General features: G+C 44.9%; 1 protein-coding gene across 3 annotated transcripts in view; it reads right to left on the bottom strand.

Moving 5' to 3' along the window:
- The window catches only part of RBM41 (RNA binding motif protein 41), an 83,269-nt gene that overhangs the window by 44,058 nt on the left and 16,365 nt on the right, over positions 1–22,846 (bottom strand). For all 3 annotated transcript variants that reach the window (XM_069213594.1, XM_069213611.1, XM_069213602.1), the window contains exon 2: positions 10,243–10,359. In XM_069213594.1, the coding sequence (XP_069069695.1) occupies positions 10,243–10,359 (117 nt within the window). The remainder of the gene's footprint in view (positions 1–10,242; positions 10,360–22,846) is intronic.

The following is a 22,846-nucleotide window of genomic DNA, read 5'->3' as shown; positions in this document are numbered from 1 at the left end:
GGGTGAGGCCAGGTCATTTGAGGAGCCTGATTTCACCCTGCCCATCAGGGCACGCAGCTGATCAATAGATAAAACTAGAGAGTCCAGTCTTCGCTTTCAATGGTTTGAACCAGGCTTCAAGACTTCCTTCAGGGAGGAATCATACATGCTTGAGACCTTATCCCCAATGAAGTGGGTGATCGCATTGCACCCTTCTTCAGAAGGAGTAATGGTCATAGAAAGAGGATAGTGATTTGAAGATAGTAAATAACTACAGAGAGGAGTTCTGAGTTTGCCTGATTGTATTGGCATAAAAGAAGGCTGCATATAGTTCTAATCTGTTTATGATGGTCTTTAATGCCTTGCGATAAAACGCTTCCTCCTGAGTGTTGTAGTTTTGACACAACTGATGCTCAAGATTTTGCAAGACTCTATTTGCATCCAGAGCTCCTCAATAAACCATTCTGCTGACGGTTTAAGAGGTTTAGCTGTATCTCATCATTGACAATCAAGCACATCCTTAATCCAATTTTCCTACTGTAAATTAGCCACTTTAACACCACCACTTAAAGCTGGGCGGTTTAAGGCGTCAGGGTGACCTTCCTCCAACCATGTGATTTATTCTGACTACCTATGCTTGCAATAGATGTAGGAGTAGGCAAAGAGATTTGAAAAGGTATGACACAATGGTACGACCAAATAATGGGGATAGGGCAATCAACCACCATTTCTGTGAAATTAAAGAAGATCCGTTTGAGCGTATGGCACATATTGTGCATTGGCACATGTTCCAATTGGACATACTGGAGAGCCTACAAGTCCTCTATAAGAATGGCAGGCGACTTACACATCGCATCTTCCATATGAAGATTAAGATCACCCCAAATTATAAAAGTGAGTATAGCGCAATAAGAAAGGAAGCAGACTATTAGCCAGAGCAATGAAAAAATTTTAAGCCAGGCCCGGTGGTCGTTAAATCAGAAACTTCACTAGGGTAAAATTACTAGATAGATCTAAAGTAATAAAAGCTGCCTCACAGCCCACAATATTATCTCTGAGAAAGTGCAATGAAAAGGTTGTTTAAAAAAAAGATAGCAACCCCATTCCCCTTTGAGTCTGTTTGTCAAATCTCACAATCGAATAACCAAGCATAACAGCGGCTAAAATATCCGGCGCTGAGTGTTCTGTTAGCCAGGTCTCTGAAAAAAAAGAGAGTATCAGGCAGATGATCTACCAGAAAGTCAAAGACCTCCGCTTTGTGCTTAACAAGAGAGCAACAGTTAAGCACATAGCAGCATGCCCTCGGTGGGGTGGGCTGACTCTCACTTCCCCTAGAGGGCCCTAATAGCGGAGAGCATAATTAAAAATGTGCACCTACTGCAATCCCGGATATCAAGGGAAGCATCCAGCTTATGCACAGAGTCAGCAATAATTGGGGCAAGTTGCCTAATTTCACTCCCTGGGTATCACCTGATGTCGGTCTGCAACCAGACAGGGGTCCTGGCCCCTAGCGCGGTCCAGGTGCAGATGAGTACCAACAAGCTTACCTTAGGTGCTCCTGCGGAGCGTCCCCTGCGCACCATGTCAACTTAAATAGTTTCTGAAAGAAGACTAGTCCGGCAACTACCAACAATGGCCCCAGCGATGTGACCCTTGCTAGCTTTGAGAGGCAAGTTGAAGTAAGCAGGCTGAGCACACAATGACGGCAAAACATAAAAGCAATGTAAAAGTAATATTAATGTCTAAAAACAAATTGTCCTCACACATTGGCAGTGCTACCAGAGGACTTACTGTCTGCTGGGCGGTCGAATCATGCCCCCACTTGAATAGTCTCCGACAGAAGACTAGGACATTAAAACTTTAAGGTACATGTCTTGCCTTTTAAATACATAGAACCCTGCTCTCTGGGTTGTCCAAGGTGTAGGATGCTGGCCTGGTGTGTAGTGGGTACCAAAGGTACTTACACCTTTAACTGTACCTGGTAATCACTTATTAGTGAAATGTGGTCAGTGTATAGAATCCAGGCTGTCTAGAAGTAGCTCTAGGCATAGCAGCCAAGGCTGAAATGGAGACATGCAAAGCTCTTGGAATACCACTGTAGTCACACAATACTTACACACATGAAAGACAATACTCAATGTTACAAAAATAAAGGTACCTTATTTTAGTCATACAATGCCAAAAATACTTTGTAGGCTATACTCCCTTAGGAGGTAAGTAAATTACACAATACATACACTAGTAACCAGAAACAGGTAAGTACACAGTAGGACAACAGTGCAAATAGTGAATACAATAATAGATTGCAATGAGCCTAGGGGGAACACAAACCATATACTAAAATAGTGGAATGCGGTTTCCTACCTAGGCAAGTGTAGTGTGTAGAGGGGCGCTCAGAGTGTAAGAAAACACCAAAGGTAAGTAAAATACCCCACCCCAGAGCCCAGGAAAGAAGGAGCAAAACACAGCAAGTTTCCTAAAACACACTAGAAGTCGTGATAGAAGATAATGAAAGAACCAGAAGAGACTGCAAGACACCAACAATGAATTCCTGGACCTGAAGACCTGTGGAAGAAGGAGACCAAGTCCAAGAAGCGCTGAAGAGTCCAGGGAGAGCAGGAGCCCCTGCTAACCCGGATGAAGGTACAAAAGAAGAACCACCGGTGAGAAGACAAAGTCAGTATTGCACCAAAGAAGACAGATGCGGGTTCCTGGTTGGCGCAGAAGATGTCCCACGCCAGATGGATGAATGCATGCAGTCTGGTTTGCGTCTCTGGATTCCGCCAACAAGCCTTGGCGCATGCAAACTTGCGGTTAGTGGAAAATGGCACTGCCCGGGACCAGGAGGGACCTGGTGGCCTCTACCCAGGAGTGGGAGGCAGAGGGGGCTCTCAGCAACTCAGAGAGCCCTCAGAAGACCAGGCAACGCGCACAGGAGTCCCACAGCCTGGGAACAAACAAGGTGCAAATGGAGGCCCATGCAGCACGACACAAAGGACTCCCACGCCGCCGGAAAAACACTCAGGAAGCTGTGCGTCGCAGGATGGAGTGCTGGGGGCCTAAGCTGTGCTGTGCACGAAGAACTTCTTGGAAGGTCGCACACAAGCCTTGGCAACTGCAAGTTACTCTGTGCACAGGGGTACTGTCTTGCGTGGGAAGGCAAGCTCTTACCTCCACCAAAGTTGGACAGCTAGACGTTGGGACTGTCGGAGTCACTTTAGTCCATCACATGTGTTGATGGATCCACGCCTGTCGTCTGGAGAGGGGACCCAAGCCACCATTCGTCGCTGCAGAGAGGTGTCTGCTGAAGCAGGGAAGTAACTTCGTCCCTCCACAGGAGATTTCTTCAGTTCTCCTAGTCCTCGGAGGATGCACAACCTGGAAACTGTTGCAGTTGCAGGCAGGAGCCGAAGATACAATGTTGCAGACGTTCTCTTAGCCTCTTTGTTGCAGTTTTGTAGAGTTCCTGGAGTAATCAGCGGTTGATTTGTTGGTAGAGGATCAAGTAAAGGATGCAGAGGATTCCTGCTGGAGTCTTGCAATTCGAATCTGAAAAAACACTCAGAGGAGAAACCCTAAATAGCCCTGAGAGGGGATATTGGTCATCAAACCAGGTGAGCACCTATCAGGAGGGGTCTCCAACGTCACCTGCTGGCACTGGCCACTGAGATGCTCCCAGAGTTCCCTGGCCACCCTGAAAACAAGATAGCAGAACCCAGGGACACTATGGAGGAGCTCTGGGTACCACCCCTGGGGTGGTGATGGACGGGGAGTGGTAACTCCCCTTTCCTTTGTCCAGTTTTGCACAGAGCAGGGACTGGGGTCCTTGAACCGGTGTAGACTGGATCATGCAAGGAGGGCATCATCTGTGTCCTTTAAAACATTTCCAGAGGCTCTGGGAGGATACCCCTCCCATGTCTGTAACACCTATTTCCAAAGGGAGAGGGTGTAACACGCTTCTCCTAAAGGAAATGGATTGTTCTGCCTTCCTGGGATTGAGCTGCTCAAGCCTCAGGAGGGCAGAAGCCTGTCTGTGAGGTGGCAGCAGCTGGGGCTGCAGTGGAAACCTCAGAAGGCTGGTATGGCAGTACTGAGGGGCCATGGTGGAGCCCCCAGAGTACATGGGATTGTGCAACCAATACTGGAATCAGTATTGGGGTACAATTCCCAGTTGTTAGACACCTTACACTGCCATATTCAGAGTTACCACTGTGAAGCTATATATAGGTATTGACCTATATATAGTGCACACTTATAATGGCATCCCCGCACTCACAAAGTCCGGGAAAATGGGCCTGGACGACGTGGGGGGGGGGGCACCTCTGCTTTTGCAGGGGTACCCTCACACACAGGTACTATGCACCTAGCCTTCAGGGTCCGAAGGATAGACATATAGGTGACTTATAAGTGACCTGGTGCAGTGAAAATGGCTGTGAAATAGTCCAGGCACTATTTCACACTGGCTGCAATGGCAGTCCTGAAGAAGTGTTGGTATGAGCTCCTTATGGGTGGCAAAAGAAATGCTGCAGCCCATAACGTTCTGGAGCCCCAATGCCCTGGGTACCTACGTACCATATACTAGGGACTTCTAAGTGGGGTCCAGTATACCAATTTGTAGTGGAATACTGGGTTACCAGTATGCAAGTACAAATTTGGAACCAGAAAGAGCATAAGCATTGGAGTTCTGATTAGCAGGACTCCAGGTGACACATTCAAGAATACTGACGAAAACAGTGAAACAGACTGACATGTAGAGCACAAACCATAAGCACTGGGGTCCTGACTATCACGACCCCAGTGACACACTCAAAACACACTGAGAAATAGGCCAAAAATGGGGTAACCATGCTAGAAAGAGGCTACTTTCTACAGGGCCTCACTTACGGGTGACTTACATCTATAAAAAGTAAAGGTTTGGGCCAGGCAAAAGGATTATTTTGCCATGTTGACATGACAATGTATAATTGCACGCAGGTCTCAGACATGGTTAAATGGCTACTTAGGTGATAGAACTTCAGTGCCAAAGGCCCAAAAGTAGCATTTAATTTATAGGCAATGGACACATGTAGTGCACTTTACTACGGATGTATAAGTAAATTAAGTATGCCAATTGGGGATAAGCCAATATTACCATGTTTAGGGGAGAGAGCTCAAGCACTTTAGATTTGGTTAGCAGTGCTAAAGTAAGAGCGCCCTAATACCAGCAAAAACGAGGTCAGATAAATCGAGGAAATGGGCAAATAGTTGGGGAGGAAGACCATCCCAAGGCTGTCAGGTCTGACAGACGTCCTCCCACAAACAAAGCTCTTAGTGTCAAATGGAATGTTCAAAATAGAAACACACCACAGAAGCAATGATGGCTAGTAATACTTTCAGTTTAATATGAAAATGATAGAAAGTTGTGAGAAAATACCTTTTTTTTATGTCAACTCCATTTTATGCCGAATTGTATTGCTGGTTTTTAGACTCTGCATGCTTGGGCACTGCTGTCCAGTGTCCAGTGTATGTGCTCTGGCTCCTAAAGCATGTACACATTTGTTAATCCCCAATGGCACATTTATCTCTTCTATAAGGCAATAGCATAAGGTGTAGAAAGAGCACCCAATGCACAGAAATGTCATATGTGGACTGCAGCATTAATTGTGCCATCCTCTAGTGTGACAAGGATAACGTCCATTCAGGCCTGTCACTGCAGCCTGACTGCTGCAGTTTAAACCTACAGTGTGAGCTGTGAAAATAGCCATTTTTGACAGGCAAAAATCTCCCGTTTAAATATTTTAAGTTGCTCCTATGTAGGCCTTGTAGCCCACAAAATAGGGTGCATGGTATTAAAAGGTGGGACATGTAGAAAATTAATGTTAACTTGAACCTACAGTGATAAAGCTTAAAAAGCTATTTTTACCATGGAAGATCAAACTGTTCCACATAAAAAAACTATAATACAAATTAAAATAATAATATTGGTATTTCAGGAATGGACCAGCTAAAAAATAACAAAACCATTATTTTTTTAAATTAAAAATCCAGTTCAATGGTGAAGTTGGATTTTTATTAAATATTAAGGAAAAGTTACTTTTGGGATGATACCTTTTTCCTCTCTATAGACCCTGGAAACTAAACTGCATGAACTCTCCAACTTCACCGATTCTGTGTTCAGCTAGGAAAGAGGTGTAAAATGCCTCTTGGGAGAAAACAATAGGCTAGCCTGAGTGGGCACAGATGACTACTGTAAACTGTACAGAATATGCTAAGTGGGGGCTGCAGGCATACAGTGACACCACACTGTCAACTCCTTCTTGACAGCTCTGGTGAGCGACATGCAACATTTGTGACGCACTTGAAAGGGAGAGTACTTAATGCTAAGATAATTATTGTGTATCACCTACCTGGTTGCTGAAGGGCACTGCTTTTCTCCTATCAGTCTTATGACTCTGGTTTGCTGTGGGTAGAAGGCCTGCTTCAAACTGAATTTTGATATTAGTTGTGGGTGGACCCTAAGGATTGTCACAGTACACTCCTTCACACACCCCTAGCTCTCAGAGCCCACGTTTAGTGCGGCCACAGACTTTCACCATATTGAAAACACCAGGACACGTTGCATGTTTACATTAAAGCAAACATGAACTACTGTAAATGTAGGTAGGTTTTGGCATGGGAACTTTAACTCCACTGATCAGAGAGGAACTAGGAGTGTCTTAGGAAGCCCTCACCCACAGACTTGTGAACCCTAAAAGTCTGGACCATCATCTAGCCTTCATCAGTACAATACTGGGCTTGCAAAAGGATATCAGGTGGACTGAACCTGGTGATCTGGACATCTGTAACCTGTAAGAAGGTCCTCCGGAAGTTGCACTCCAACTGAAAACCCAAGGACAGAAAGCTCTCCAAGAATTATAAGACTGATCACTGGGGGGCCTTCAGGAACATAAAAAAAGCTAAAGGTCATCCCCGCGAAGATTCCCAACTGACCAGTGTCTGGACTTGCTCTGGACTTTGCAGTTGCATTCTACCTGACATCCTGAAAGTATACAAGCGCTCTCCCTGAATTAATGAGGGTCTTTGATGTATATTCCTGCGCTTGTTTGGCCGACACCAAAAAATTTGGATACTGCTTCAAAAGGTCTGCTCCGTAGCTTGAAGAGTACCAATTGTGAAACATATCAGACCGTCAGCTCAAAGGAAATGGATTTAAGTTTAGGTTTGTCCTCCACAGAGAAGAATTTTTCTTCAGAAAAATTACAAAGTCCCTTTTCGAACTGGAACTTAGACGTTTTTTTTGCAGGACCTAGTTGGGTCAATCTACTTGATCTGTCCAACCCGTGCTCCATTCTTGTCTGCCTCAAATCACCTCTAGCTCCTGGTCTACGGCGAAAATTGACACCTTCTATTTGTTGCCAATATTTTCACTTAAATTCATATCTCTAGTGCCTCTATTTGAATTTCTTCATTTTTGGTGTAATTTGGTTTATGAAATTCTACTAAATTATTCTTAATTGTGGGATTTTTATTTTGTTGTCTTTTTTTTACTTTTCACATGTTTTTGTACTTCTAAATGTTCTACAAATGATCATACCTACCAGATATTGCACACAGGTTTAAATTATTGAAACCGTTTACTGGATTTATAAGATGGCAACTTTATCATTTTTGGTGGACACAATGCCACTCCAACTAATAAAACCACTCTCTCGAAGGAGTCATGATGAATCTACAGGCCTAGTGAATTTCATATAAAACATGTATCTCAGCACAGGATAAGCTCTGTTGCAGCACAAAATAATAGTATTCATTTATTCAGTTCAAACAGGACCACTGGAATTACGAGGCAGTGGAGTATCATTTTATGCAGCCACACTGAGTAAATTAATCAGTAGTGAATGGCAAATGATGCAGCTACTATGCAACACCTCTTTCCATTTAAAAAAACAACACTCCTGAACAGTATAGCGTGTTTTATAAATATTTGCAAGTGACAAACTAGGAGCTATTTTAAGATTCAATGGCATTACAGTCCTTAAAAAGAGATTAAACTTATTTATGACTTTCCAATGTCTGAGTGCTATGTTGAAATAAGCAGACATTTGAAAGCATGAACATTTGTTAACAGTGAAACAAAAATGAAGCATCAGTACAAGTCATCTTTACAGTAGCCCAGGATATACCTAACCAGATATTGAAAAAATCTACTAGCCCACTCACTAAGACAAGTCGGATTTTATCAGGGTGCACTATATTTAGGGCCTACTAGCCCCTTCTGGTGAGAGAGCTTGAGCTGGAAAGAACAGGTATTATGTTTATTCAGAAAATGAATGAGCAATAAAGATGCCTTTAAGTCTTGATTTATCTTGTCACAGTTGCTAAGCTGCGCACATATTTCAAAATATATAAGCAGTTTTAGCTCGTGTGATGAAAATAAAGATTTTTATGAGATCAAAACAATTCAGAACACTTTACTTGCTGATGTGAAAATGATAAATATTTGCTGAAGCCGATTTCCACACATTATAGTTTGTATGCTTTATAGTTTGATCAGTAACCATGCAGGTTAATGGGAAGGTTTGTGGCCGTTTGACAGGAAAATGTGCTGGCTGTACATTACAGTATGCTATCACATCATGCTTTAGTAATATTTTTATTAAAAGTGAGAGTTTTAAAACATGATATGAGAAACATTCCTGCCCCATCTTGAAGACAATGCTTTTTTGTGAACTGAGAAGCAAGGCAGAGGGCATGTGTGCCCTACATGTGGGCTAGATTATTTTCATACATGGAGCAAACGTGTAGTATATTAAATGAAACAAAAGAGTTGTGTACAGGAGACATACTGAACTCACATATTTGAAGGTGCTGTTATGCGTGATAAAGAAGAAAAAGGCAAATTGATTAAATAAAATATTTGCCTAGGATCACACAATTTGAGACCAGTTTATGGATCAAGTCCATTCCAGTTAGGGTGGATAGATTATTCAAGTCACTGGACCTGTAGGTCTGGAGACATTTTTATGATTTTTTAGGCCTGTTAACTTACCTTACAAATGTTAAAACATATATAACATTTATTATTATGACATACACCTTATGACCTACATACACAAAGGTTTCCCTGCCCACTAGTACAGGCATGGAAACCTTTGCTCTTGCTTGGCAGGAGCAATTTCAAATGTCCCGTCAAGCGAGAGCAAACACTAAGTCACCCCCCCCACCCCCGAGCAGACAGGAGCATGAAAAATGTTCTCACCCACTAGGAGCGGCTTTTTTCATCTGTTTTCCTGGCCGCACAAATTGCACCCACCCGCAGGGCACAGTATTTTTAGCTGCTTCCTGCAGGCAGAGAAATGCCGGCTCCCACTGGAGGCAGGGAACCGGAAGGGGCATCAATGGCCAATGAGTGCCATGGGTGGGCTGCAGGGCACCACCATTTACTGGCCGGGCTCCTTACGGATAGGGTCCCTGGGGCCAATACTGTCCCGTGGAGGGGGCTGTGTGCCCCCCTTCCTTCATAATATGGCCAGGCCCCGGGAGATGGGGTACCGGAGGATGGAAAGTGGCCGGGCGAGGAGGAATGTGTGCCCCCTCCCCATTTACAATAAGGCCAGCCACCTGGAGATGGAGTCCATGGGGGCCAAATACAGTCTGGGGAGGGTTCCACGTTTGCCCTCCCCTAAACAATAGTGGCGGGCCCCAGGGTATGGGGTCCCTGTGGCAGAAATCGGCCTGAGGAGGGGGGCTGCTTGTCCCAATCCTGGGTTGGCTGTGTTTGGGGGTTGGCCGTAAGCCTGGCCCTGCGGCCAACCCCCAGCCGTGCATGGCCCATGGCCATGCAAGGCGTGGGGTTAGCAGCATGTGGAGGGCTGACCTCAGGCCAGGCCCTGTAGCCAGCTCCCGCTGTGTTAAAAAAAAAAAAAAAAAGAAGGTTACATGGATATACGGATATTTTATAGTTGGGTTCAGAATTTACACACACAAAACCATAGGAATTTAGCAGTTGTAGATAGAGTTATCTCAAGTAACTATAACTTGTGCCCTGAGGTAACTAGAACTCATGCTTTTTTCTAGATATAAGGGTAATGCACATGAAACATGAAAACTGCAAGCAATCAAAGCTGGAAAAAACCTTTTCACTATATAACAGTCAAAATTTGTGTTTTGTGGATGTGACTAAGAATCTGTATTTAGAACTTGGCCATACATTTTTGATATCAGTCCCACTCTAGCACATGCAAATTCATTGCACTGTGTATACTGCTGGAAATTTACACTCACCGTTCCACAGAGATCGAAGTATCAAGCTGGTGGTGAAGGAGGCTCTTCAGCTGTCTTTGTCCTTCTGTCTCCAAGTCCTCCAAGATAAAGTCGTCACTGGAAAGACTGCTATTAACCCTGGTTAGACAGCCAGCAAAAAAATAAACATGTGCAACATTAATCACCTCGGAGCCAGTAAATAGCGTCAGGCAATTGAACTTTTTTTTTTTTTAAACATTTATTTCTTAGTTTGGCAGGTGTAGTAACATAACATTAAAAAAAAATAAAAAAAATTTAGCAGAGTCTTACAGTAGAATACAATGCTTAGTCCAATTATAAAGTCCTCCTAATGCATTCAAATTACATAAAAAAATGCATATCTTAGCCTGTGGTACCGGTTCTCCACCTCTATGTTATTTAAGTATCGCTGACTTTCCCCCAAATGACCTCAAATTTACACATAGCACATATCCGCTGAGCATACAGTTTTTCTTTTGATTGCACGACTTTCATCTTAGCTTCCTATGCTGTATCGGTAGGAGGTTCAGGCGACTTCCAGGCTTGAACAATCGATGATTTAGCTATAAGGGATGCAATAAACATAATTTGTTTTGAGCGAGTTGACAGACCTTGGTGTCGAGAGTTGCCTAACAATGCTCCAGATGGCTCTGGACTAGGAGCAACCGAAATTGCAGAGCTAACCCACTGAAATGTTTTCTCCCAAAATACTGCCAGATAATTGCAGGTGAAGCTTAAGTGAAGCCAATCCCCCCCGATTCGCCTGACAGCGTGGACAGGAGCCGGACACCTCAGGGTTTACTTCCTTTAGTCTAGCTGGGGTGTAGTATGGTAACCATTTTGAATAAAATGCGATTTATTTTTTTAATTGCCCCTCTGATCGCTTTATGTGATAGGATATTATGGTTTCTCCACTGCTGTAGGTCGATCCTACAGCCTGATAAATTCTCAAATTTTCAAAAACTGCGAAATCATCTCCGAAGAGAGCAGGGAATGAAGGATCTTGTACCAGCTACCTATACCTCGTAAATTTCCATAGAAGGCCTGAAACAGAATAGAGCTGGATGCATCTGATGCTCTCTCGACCGTTAGGAGAAAATGGTAGATTTGGGTGAAGGAGAACCTGAGATCGTTTGAGATATTAATCCTCTCAGTTTGACACTGGGCCCAGGTCTTAATTTGATACCCTAGTAAAAAAAAATTGAAAAACTCTTGAGACCCGCCTGTTCCCATTTTTGGATATATTCCTGGTTTAAATCTAACCCTATCATCCGGGAATCTCGAAGCCTGCACATCAGATGAAAGCTAGGGATTTGATATTTCTCCTGGACTGACAATATTCTAAAACAGATAATTACCGGCAATTTGTATCTTACACGTTTAGGGAGTCAAGGTAGTTTGAGGAATCGGGGAAGCTGGATGCCACTATCTGCTAACATACATTTAAGATAAAAATTGGAGTTGGGTGATGAGGTAGCGCTTTATGCCCAATCCAAAAAAAATACCTCATAATATGCCTTGAATTTAGGAAGCGCTAAACCCGCATCCTCCACCGTGAGGGCAAATTTTTTGAGTTGTAATTGAGGTTTCTTGTTGGCCCATTTAAATTGTCTGATCATTGAGTCTATATCTTTAAAAAACTTTTGGGAGTTTCTGAAGTAGGCCTGAAGCTTTCTTGAGGACAGAAGCATAAGTACGCTGAAAAGGATTGGAGAAATCATGTGTTACAAATATCCCTAAATATCTTATAGGGCTAGATAACTGGGACTGGACCCGAATTCCCGTTGGGAGAACCGATTTCTCAGCATTGTACAAAAGAGCTTCAGATTTAAAATGATTAATCCTATAACCGCCAAGATGCAAAAAAATCTTGATTTTTGTGAAGGCTCTGGCAATATTAAGCGGGTCCGCACAAAGATATAGAATCATATCGTCAGCGAACAGTTTGAGTTTAGACGCTTGGGTAAAAGGAGGATGTATGAGATGGTCTTGGTGAATAGCCGATGCCAAAGGTTCAATAAAAAGTGTGAACAGCAGTGGAGAAAGGGGGCAGCCCTGAGGGGGAATCTGCAATACTTGCACTGATCCTGCTATTGTGGATTAATTAAAACCCTGGCTTGGGCCTTAAGATATAGGCTACGGAGGGTCTGAATACATTTCTCTGGGAATCTAAACCTTACCAATATCGAAAACAAAACCTCCCATTGGACCAAGTCAAATGCCTTCTCGGCATCTAGCGTTATAATTGCTGCCGGATAGTTGTTATGTGAAAAATAATCAATCGCCTGAACCAAGAAGTTGGTGCTTGTGGACAGTAGCTGGCCGGGGAGAAATCACACTGTTCCTCCTGAATGAGCCCTTGTGCTACCTGTGCCATTCGGACTGCCAACATTTTAGTAAATAGTTAATAATCCTGATTTAGAAGACTGATCGGGGAATACAAGCCTGGATTTTCCGGTGGCTTATCCTTTCTTACAAAACTGACAACTACGGCCCTGGTAAAAGATGGTGGGACCTGCGCCCTTGTAGTATCTCATTAAAGAGGTTGAGCAAAAATTTGGCTACTTGACCCAACAAACTTTTATATACTTCGACTGGAAGGCCATCCTCTCTGGGGGCCTTTCCATTGGGTGTGTCCCGTATTGCCTCTGTTACTTCCGAGAGAGTACTAGTGGCTGATAACAAAGCTTGTGCCTCTCCATCGAACCTTAGTAGTTCCAGTGAGTTTAGATACCTCAGATTAATCAGTAAGTTAACTTGTGCTGTAGCAGTGTAAAGTTTTGTATAATGGGAGAGGAAAATATCTCTAGGCTGGCTCACAATTATGCCTTGATTGTCATTATATATAGCTTTAATCAAATTAACATTAGACTTTCTTTGGGGGCGTGTCCAAGATGGCGACCGGGTCGGACGCATAAATCGCAGCTCCGACCCGGCCTAAAATAATAATCCTCTACAAAGACCCTTGACCCGCTGTGGGGTCGAGAACCATCCCCCCCAGCCGCGAAACCAGCGTGGCGGGGGCGGCGGCGAGCGGAGCGGCGAGTGAGCTGCCTGGGGTGCTGGGCTCGCTTCTGTTCTGCGGGGCGCTCGGAGCGGCCATTACTGCCACGCGACCGCATTGAGCGGAGACGGGGGTCTTGGCCGGCTAGTTCACAGATTACTGGCACTGCCGGGGGTCACGGACGCGCGGGTGCTGCGGGCCCGCCGCGATCGGCCTCCACGCAGGAGCTGGTGGCCTGAGCCTCCCCTCAGCCCTCGGCGAGGAGCGAGAGGCAGAAAGCAGGGCTTGTGGTGAGCAAAAGCGGAATTACCGGCTCTCTCTGCCCCAGATCCTGCCACTGTCGGAGGCCCTAGGATATGGTGATATGCTCTCGGAGAGCCTCCGGCGCTTGGGGCGCTCGGCTCGCTGCTGATTTGTGGAGCGCTCGGAGCGGCCATTGCCGCCACGCGACCGCGCTGGGCGGAGACCGAGCGCTGACTGCACTAAAAAGGAGGTGCGGTTGGAGCCGCGATCGTGCGGAGTGTCGGGGATCCCCGTAGGCGGTAAGTGGCGGCTCGTTTGCGCTATTGCTTCGCCTCGGGGGCCTCGCTCCATTGATACTGCGGCCGGCAGTGGATACGACGGCTGCACAGGCACTACATAACTCTCCTGTACTCCTCTAAAAAACTTGTGGGCTATCATTTAACCAGGGCGATAACCAGGAGGCTACCAGTCATATAGAAATAAGGACAATTGAAAGGCTAGCCCAGGATTTAACCACCAGTGGCTGTAGCCACAAGGGAACAAAACACCCCATCACACTAGAGGCAAACAAAGAAAAGTTAAGCCAAGTTGGAAGACCTGAGAAAAGATAATATTACTACAATGTAAGACATTAACAGGAACACAACTAGCAATAAACTGTAGAAGTGACTGACCCAAGAGGCGCCTACCAGTAAGTGTGAGGTAGGAAAAGAGCGGACCGCCTGACATCCTCAAGCGCTGAAGCGCAGCTAAACCTTTCAGCACCATTTTAATCACGCTACCAGCATTAAAGCACCTAGCCAATGCGATAAAATCAAGCAACGCAACGTTAAATCCAAAGACCAACAACAGCATTGCACAAAAAACACCTAATGGGAAAACCAAAGACTCCACGAGCGCCCCCTGGAACCATGGATTCTGCTACGCCGCCCCTATCTTCCGGGGCCTCAGACACATATCAAGCCCTTCAGAAAATGGAAGGGACATTGCAAACGCACTCAGCACAATTCGAAAAAGTGCTACAAGCCATACTCGAGACCAAAACAACCTTGGAGGCGAAGATTGGCTCAATCACAGAAGATGTTAACTTGCTCCGCACGGACCAACAGGCGCTGGTGGAAAGGGTCGCTGAGCTGGAAAAAGACTCGTTGCACCTCACGCCATCTATGCGTGAGGTTAAGTCACAGCTGGGTGCTATAAAGACAGAAGTTGAGACACTTAAACGCAGAGCCGAGGAAGCCGAAGGCAGATCACGTCGAAATAACATCCGGTTCGTGGGATTTCCGGAGCGCGTCGAGGGCCCCAGCACAGAACTCTTTATCGAAAAATGGCTGACGGAATCGGTATTGAAAAATAATGTCCCAAAGTTCTTTTCCATAGAGCGCGCCCACAGGGTCCCGGGCAGACCTCCACCACCGGGAGCATATCCACGTCCCCTCATAGCAAAATTACTGAACTACCGTGATAGAGACCTTATACTGCAACGAAAAGCAGGCCCAATGCACTTTGAGAACACGCAAATAACCGCCTACCCGGATTTTACAGTAGAGGTACAAAAAAAACGAAACTCATTCTACCGGGTCAAGGAGCGTTTGAGAGAGCACAATATCAAGTACTCCTTATTGTTCCCCGCTAAACTTCGCATACAAGACAATACCCGCACTCTATTCTTCTCTACGCCTGAAGACGCATGGACATGGCTTCACGCAAAAGGTCTAGCTGACCCACTATCACCCAATGATAAAAGCCTACCTCCAAGGGATAAACGCAGACCTCGCAGTAAACATGATAACAAACCTACTCCTGAACAATCGAGTTGAACGATCGCTATTGCTACAGTCTACATTGCGATTTGCCAGCGCATCACCGACATCCTTATCTGGACAATCAGAAACAGATCCTGACCCAGAGTTAAACTCCGACTCGGCGGAGTCTGCCCGCGGCCCCAGCCTTACTCCACGTACAGCAGATGACATTTGTTAAATTTTTTCCCCTGTAGATAGGTGATCGCCTCACCCGCTACTCCTGTCTAGATACTTCCGTAGTTTGTCATCACAAAATTACTTTCCCTAACTCGTGTGGTCGGCTTGCTGCCGCTCCTGCTCGGCAAGGATACCAACATGCGCAAAATGGGCCGGGTCTAAGACACTCATCCACTTGCAGTCTTGGATAACCCCCGCTCCATATGGACCGTTACCCTAATTCGACAAGTTTTGTTTCCTTCCTGTTATTATTGCAACTGCTGCTAAGTATAGTAGATTTTATAGTTGTAGTTGAATGTAATGTTTTATTGTTATATGTATTGACATGTACTATTTACAGAGCGTCACAACACAATATACACCTAAGAGGCAGGCCACACACTCCAGTGACTAGGAGGCTAATTGACAAGTATGCGTTTCTAAGGACAAAGAAATTCAGGTTTACGCAGCCACAGGCGGTATCCCCCCATATTGACTCACTTAAATTCCATGGCATCCCAAAATCAGTGCTATACCACACACTATAAAATTCTCACATGGAATGTAAAGGGCATGGCATCCGCAAGCAAAAGGCAACGGATTTATACATACCTCAGGAGGCACCAGATACACATAGCGATGCTGCAAGAAACCCATCTAGTTGAGTCCTCGCTGGCATATACCAAAACGAAATGGAAAGGCCATTTATACGGGACCACCTTCTCAACATATGCTAGAGGAGCGATAATCTGGATAGCCCCCGGGGTTCCATACACTATGTCCCGCACGCAATGTGACCCAAACGGGCAGTACGTGGTACTGGAGGGTACTTTAGATGGAGTCCCCCTAGCCCTGATTACATTATACACTCCTAATACAAATCAACAAGACTTCCTCAAGGCACTGGGTAGCAGCATGCTCAGCGACCCCGCAACAGATGCCATATGGGGCGGGGACTTTAACTGCGTTCTAGATATCTTGAAAGACCGTTCTACCCCTCCATTAACTCACGCCCCGGCTAAACGAGCATCGCTTGACCTGGCAGATTGGGCATCTAATAATAGGCTAAGTGAAATCTGGAGAACTTTTCATCCCACACTACGTGAGTACTCTTTCTATTCACCAGTGCACAAACTTCACACCAGGTTAGATATGTTCTTCGCTACACCTAACATAATCCCAAAGGTAGCTACATCTGGCTACCTAGCCCGTACTCTATCAGACCACAACCCACACTACTCAACATTGCTCTGGGGCTACATACATGCCCGTATTCCAACATGGCGCCTGCAGCCAGACGCCCTGACTGACCCCCCTTTTAATACTGAATTGGCCACATGTCTGTCGTCCTATTTCTCTCTAAATAGAAACACAACATCAACCCGAGCAACTGAGTGGGATGCCCATAAAGTAGTAATTAGAGGGCATTGCCTGGCAGCATCTGTGGGCATTAAGAAAATGCTGACCACAGAGTTATTAAAATTAGAATCCGAAATACATAGGGCGGAGATCGAAGTCTCAACAAATAATACCCCACTAGAAACACTAATCTCACTGAAAGCAAAATACAGAGAAACGGATGACAGTCTTAGCAAGCATGACTACAGACACTTCAAAACGAGACAACACGCCGAGGGGGACAGACCGGGCAAACTGCTGGCGTGGCTGGTGCGTCAATCTCCGCAATCGTTGCCGATAGGGGCTATCAAATTACAAACAGGAATAGTGGTTAACACTCAAGCTGGTATTAACAAGGCCTTTTACACGTATTATCACTCGTTATACCAATCCTCTATCCCCCCTGCAGAACAACAACTGGCTGAATTTCTAGCTCAGATCCCTCAAAATTCAAATATTGTCAATAATGCTGACATGCTAGACGGCCCCATTACTATTGAGGAGCTTCGCTTGGCCCTCTCCCAGATGGCGCGCGGCAAGACCCCTGGCACAGATGGTGTACCACTAGAATACTATAACTCACAAAGCACTCATCTACTGCAACCCTTACTAGAGGTGTTTAATGAAGCACGAAATAGAAAACAATTACCAGACTCTATGAGGGAAGCATTAATAGTGGTCCTACCAAAACCGGGACGAGATCCACTGGATGTTAGATCATACAGACCACTCTCTCTTTTGAACTCGGATTGCAAACTCCTAGGGAAAATCCTAGCAAATAGATTGCTCCCCCATTTGCCGCACTTAAAACACCCTGACCAGTCGGGGTTTATCCCGGGTAGAAACACCTTTCTTAACATAAGGCGCCTAATCCGTATCATGCAAAATACCACTGACCCAAATAGTGTGACCGTGTCACTAGATATAGAGAAGGCGTTCGACACACTAGGTTGGGAATATTTATTCCGCACCCTCAAGGCGTTCGGCTTCCAGAGTGGCTTTATCAACTGGATTGCTACACTATATTCTAAACCAATAGCCCGAGTTAAAACCGGTCAGGTAGTGTCGGAAGCCTTTCCTGTAAATAGAGGAACCAGGCAGGGCTGCCCGCTTTCTCCATTGCTTTTCGCAAGAGCTATGGAACCACTCGCAATTAAGCTCAGGGGATGCGCACAAAGATGGGGCATACGGGAGTTTGACACATATCACATAATATCATTGTACGCAGATGATGCCCTGATATACTTGCGCAATCATTTTATCTCCCTTCCCGGGATAATGCGCATACTGAACATGTTTGCTCTTGTCTCTGGCTTACATGTGAATTGGTCTAAATCCTGTATCTTCCCTCTTACTTGTTTGCCCTCTGTACAGCGAGCGTCTCTCCCCATGCATCAACTACCATGGACACACCAGACCTTCAAATATCTGGGTGTTCAAGTATATCACTCTATGTCAGATCTAAGGGAAGGTAACATAGACAGGCTGCTTCGCTCCACCCGAGGCTCCTTGATATTTTGGAGTTCCTTACCTCTATCGCCAATGGGCCGGACAGCAATAGTCAAGATGCTAATATTACTGAGATTTTTATATTATTTCTCCGCACTTCCGGTGATCTTGCCGCGTTCGTTTTTCCACAAAGCGCATTCCCTGTTAACTGACTTGCTCTGGGGCAGAGACAGACGCAGAGTAGCTCTAACTACCACACACTATCCACAAGAAGAGGGGGGCCTGGGCATGCCGAACCTTGAGCTGTATTATGCAGCAGCCCAACTTCAGTGGGTCACTTAATGGCTCAATGAACCATCCAATACAGAGTCCACAGCTATTAGGGCTTACACAACCCCAACACCGACATTAACATGTTTACTAACGGGCCCCTCTCATCTACAACATAATACTCCCTTACTGGACTCGGCCAGACACTGCTGGAAGAGATACGTACAGGGCAAAGGGCAGCCCCTCCCCTATTCTCCCCTGCTCCCACTGCCACAGCTACCAGGTATCCAGGCCCTAACCTCTCATCATGACGTACGAGCGGTTAATACCCTGAATGTGGGAGATTTTTACTATGACTCCAGTGCAATCAGGTTTACAGACTTGGTTGCTACGGAGGTAATGAAACCGGGTGCCTTTCTGACATACAATGCCATAACTAATCTTCTACGTCACATATGGGGCTGCGGTCACAACGAACCAAAAGAATCTCCCCTGCTTACTACAATACTCTCTATGGGTGAGGCAAAACGCGCTGTTACCAAACTATATAAAATACTTCTAGCAGGTAGCTGCAAGGCCCTTACCCAGGTCAAGCACCGCTGGGACACCGTCCTTCCTGCACCAATTGCACAAAAATCCTGGGACACAGCCCTTAGTTCGATTAAGTTTGTATCTCGCAACTCCAGATTAAGATACACGCAATTCAATTATGTGCATCAAGCATATCTCTCCCCAGCTCGTATTCATAAAATATACCCAGGCGCTAATTCCATATGTACGAGATGTGCTACCCCCGCAGCAACTTTCTACCATATGGTCTGGGAATGCCATGCAATTAACACTAGCTGAAACCGCGTTGTTGCTACAACCGCAGACGTGGTTGACCTGCTATTAACCCCTACTCCAGTATTTTGTTTGCTTAACATACGCCACCGCACAAAAGGAGATAAACATATCCACAAGTTTGTGGATCTGGCGTTTGTGACATATAAACGCCTGATAGCTACACATTGGAAGGCCCCAAATGCCCCTTCTCATTCCCTCTGGCTGCGAGACCTGCACGATTACGCACTGGCGGAATCTCAAACACTAAGGCAATTACAAAATAGAGGTCAGGCACAAGGCGGGACTGAAAGCTGGGACCTTTTTGTAGTCAGAATTGAATCCAGAGATGACAAATATCCACCATGAGAAAATCCCTTTAATACTCCTGGGACACGCTATTACTAAAATTAACCATAATAATCAAGTTTGCTGAAAACAGTCTCATCCTGCTGTAACGCCATGCCTAACCCATAACTTATTTTCCCGCCAGACGCCCCCTGCAACTGTCAGCTCCCTACACCACAGCGCATACATAGTAATGAAGCCCTTAATGCCTACATAGTTATACGCTCTCAATATTATATTTGACGCTAACATACATATTTAAGAATAATAACCTTTATGTCAAGTGTTATTTGTTATATAATGTTAATTGAAAGCCAGTACACTAAAATACAGCTATGTTGTACAGCGTAATGTACAAACGTTAAGAAAAGCATATGGAGTGGGAAGCTGGGCATTCTCTCACCAAGCCTTATGTACTGTACTGGTATTCTTGTACCCTGTTTTGTATTAAGCTTAATAAACAGATTTAAAAAAAAAAAAAAAACATTAGACTTTTTTACTGATCAAGCCAGAAATTTCCCTACGTGCTAATTTCCTTCGTACTGTCTCTGAAAGACTGTATGCTGATTAAGTATTTCCTGAGACATATAGCAGTCTCTTAGACTAATTTGAGCCCTTTCGAATCTAGAACCGGTCTCATGGTTATGTAGGAATTGATGTCTCCTTAATGCTTCATCCAATTCTTGTTGTAGTTTAGACTTTTTCTCTTGGACGGCTTTATCGATCTAGGCCGTAAAATAAACTGCTTCACCTCGTATGTGAGGTTTGGCGGCTTCCCAAATATTAAAAAGGGGGGCCGAGCCTTTATTAGTGTTCAAAAGTTTGGTAACTGATGCTTTTGGGGTTGTAACCCAGCCTTCGTCTGCTAAAAGGGACTTATCAAAGCTCCAACATGGACGACTCATTTGTTTATTAGTCATAATAATACTAGCGCAAGGGACAGAGTGATCTGAAAAAGGATTAGCGAGAATATCTGACCCCTGTCTCGCCAAAGCAAATGAGACTAAAATAAAATCGCTCCTCTAGGCTGTATTATATCTTTTAGAAAAGCATGTAAATTCTCTCTCCTGGTGGTGGTCTGCCCTCCAAACATCTACCAGTGCTAGATCCGAAACCATCTTGGCAAGCAATCGAGATGCTCTCGGTTTATTGTGATTTTGATTCCTGCGTGATGTATACATCTGAATATTATGTATAATACTAAAGTCCCCTTCTGTAATAAAAAACAAAAAAAACAGAAAGTATAGACAATTGGTTGTACAAAGCCCGTAAAGAAGCTATATCGTCTTCCATAGGGCCATAAAAGCTCACACAATGAATATCCTTGCCTGCTACTGATGTACTGATTATTATCCAGCTTGTCTGTGGATCCTAAAGACCTGTTTTCCTACCCCAGGAAAGTCATGTGTGACTAAATTAGCCACACCCCGTACTGCTGCTCTGGCTGACGCAAAAACGATTGGGTGATGAAGTTAGGGGCTTTAGGCAGCTTTCCCTGGAGCTTTAGATGAGTTTTCTGAAGAAGGAATACCTGAGTTTGCGATGCCATTAACCAATTGAATATCGCTTGAAACTTTGTATTGTTATTGGCTCCATTCAAGTTGCAGCTTGCAATTTTTAAGCTATTGCCTATCATTCCCTTTATTTATGAATCGTTTTTCCTGCCCTCTCTTTCCTGGAAAACGTAAAAAAGGAAGGCTCAACGTCACCCTTATGAGGGCCATTTACGCATAGCGAAATTAATTTAAACCAAGTAGAATGTAAGACTTTCCGTTTATCACCTGCTTTTTTTGCCCTGCCCTGTGTACTGTACCCCACACCAACATGTGCCCTCCTACACCTTCTCGAAAGGCCAAACGTGTCATGGCCCTACCTCCCTGTATCACCCAACCCTTCCCTAGCCCAAGGCCAAGAGTGCAATCCATGGCACTCCGTGGACCTAGGCCCCCCATCGGTCAGCAGATGATGCACACCATATACACAAGCCCTAAAAGGGCCAAAATTTTGGGGAAAAGCATTGGATTAGTCTATCTTGCATACTGAACTCGTTGTAAAGTTCTTTCAAATCAGTTTTTCTTGAGCAAGCCCAATAAGTCCTTTGTGTGACGTACATCTTGAAAGATATGGACCTGCCCCTTGTGTAGAACCGTACGTTTTGCCAATTGAACAATGCCCCTAAACTCTTAAAGTCATCAATGAGGGCGACTAATTCTGTGTGCCGTCGGTCTGCCGCGAAAGACATATCAGAGAATACCCGAAAGCTGAAACTGTCATCAGTTTTAAACATTTTTGATTTAATGGCTTGTGATAATATTTGTTCTTTGATTCTAAAAGTCGCCAAAGTTGAGGAGTATAGTCTATTTTCCGTTTGCCGTCCTCATAGCAGGAACCTTGTGCACCCGCATGATGGAAAAGTCTGTATTGGAACAATTGGATGCAGCCCTTGTCAGAAGGATACACTTCGAGATTAGATCTGATATGACTTTAGTTACTGAGGACATTGCTTCAAGTTCTTCAGGGATCCCAATAAATCTCAGATTAGAGCATCAAGACCTGTTTTCAATGTTGTCAAGTTTGAACTGCGGTTCCTTGAGTTTGACTTGGAGATGGGTTCTTGCCGTTTGCTAGCGATGCTGAACGTCCTCCAGGTCGTAGACCCTCTGCTAAGCTTGAGTGATCCTCCCGAGAGCTGATTTAGATAGACATTCATCTGGCCCGGCTGCTCATTTTATTTTATAGGCCTCCTCCTGTGAAAGTTTTGCAATGCCTCCAGAATCTGTTTGAGCATGCCCTTGACAGATGGCTGGTCAGATATACTGCCCAGAGAAAAGAGAAAGTCCATAGGGCCTGGGGCAGTAGATAGTGGCCGAATATGGTCAGCTCTGATATTAACTATTGGATCTTCCACCACACCCCGGCAATCACAGGCACCTAGTTCTAGTTGATCGGAATGGACTTGATCCGTTGCATCCTTGGTAGCCATTGTTCTATTTGATCTTGCTCTTTTACGCCTCCCTTCGTATTGCTTGCTGAAAACAGGGGATATGGAGGTTTTACTTTGCAGTGGTCAGCCGCAGCAGAAGACGTGTTCTCGGGTAAAAGTAGATGGGGG

This window comes from Pleurodeles waltl, chromosome 2_1, assembly GCF_031143425.1.
Source record: "Pleurodeles waltl isolate 20211129_DDA chromosome 2_1, aPleWal1.hap1.20221129, whole genome shotgun sequence".
NCBI classification, from domain to species: domain Eukaryota; kingdom Metazoa; phylum Chordata; class Amphibia; order Caudata; family Salamandridae; genus Pleurodeles; species Pleurodeles waltl.
Note: the sequence above shows the minus strand (reverse complement) of the source record. Positions and strands in the feature narration are given on the sequence as shown.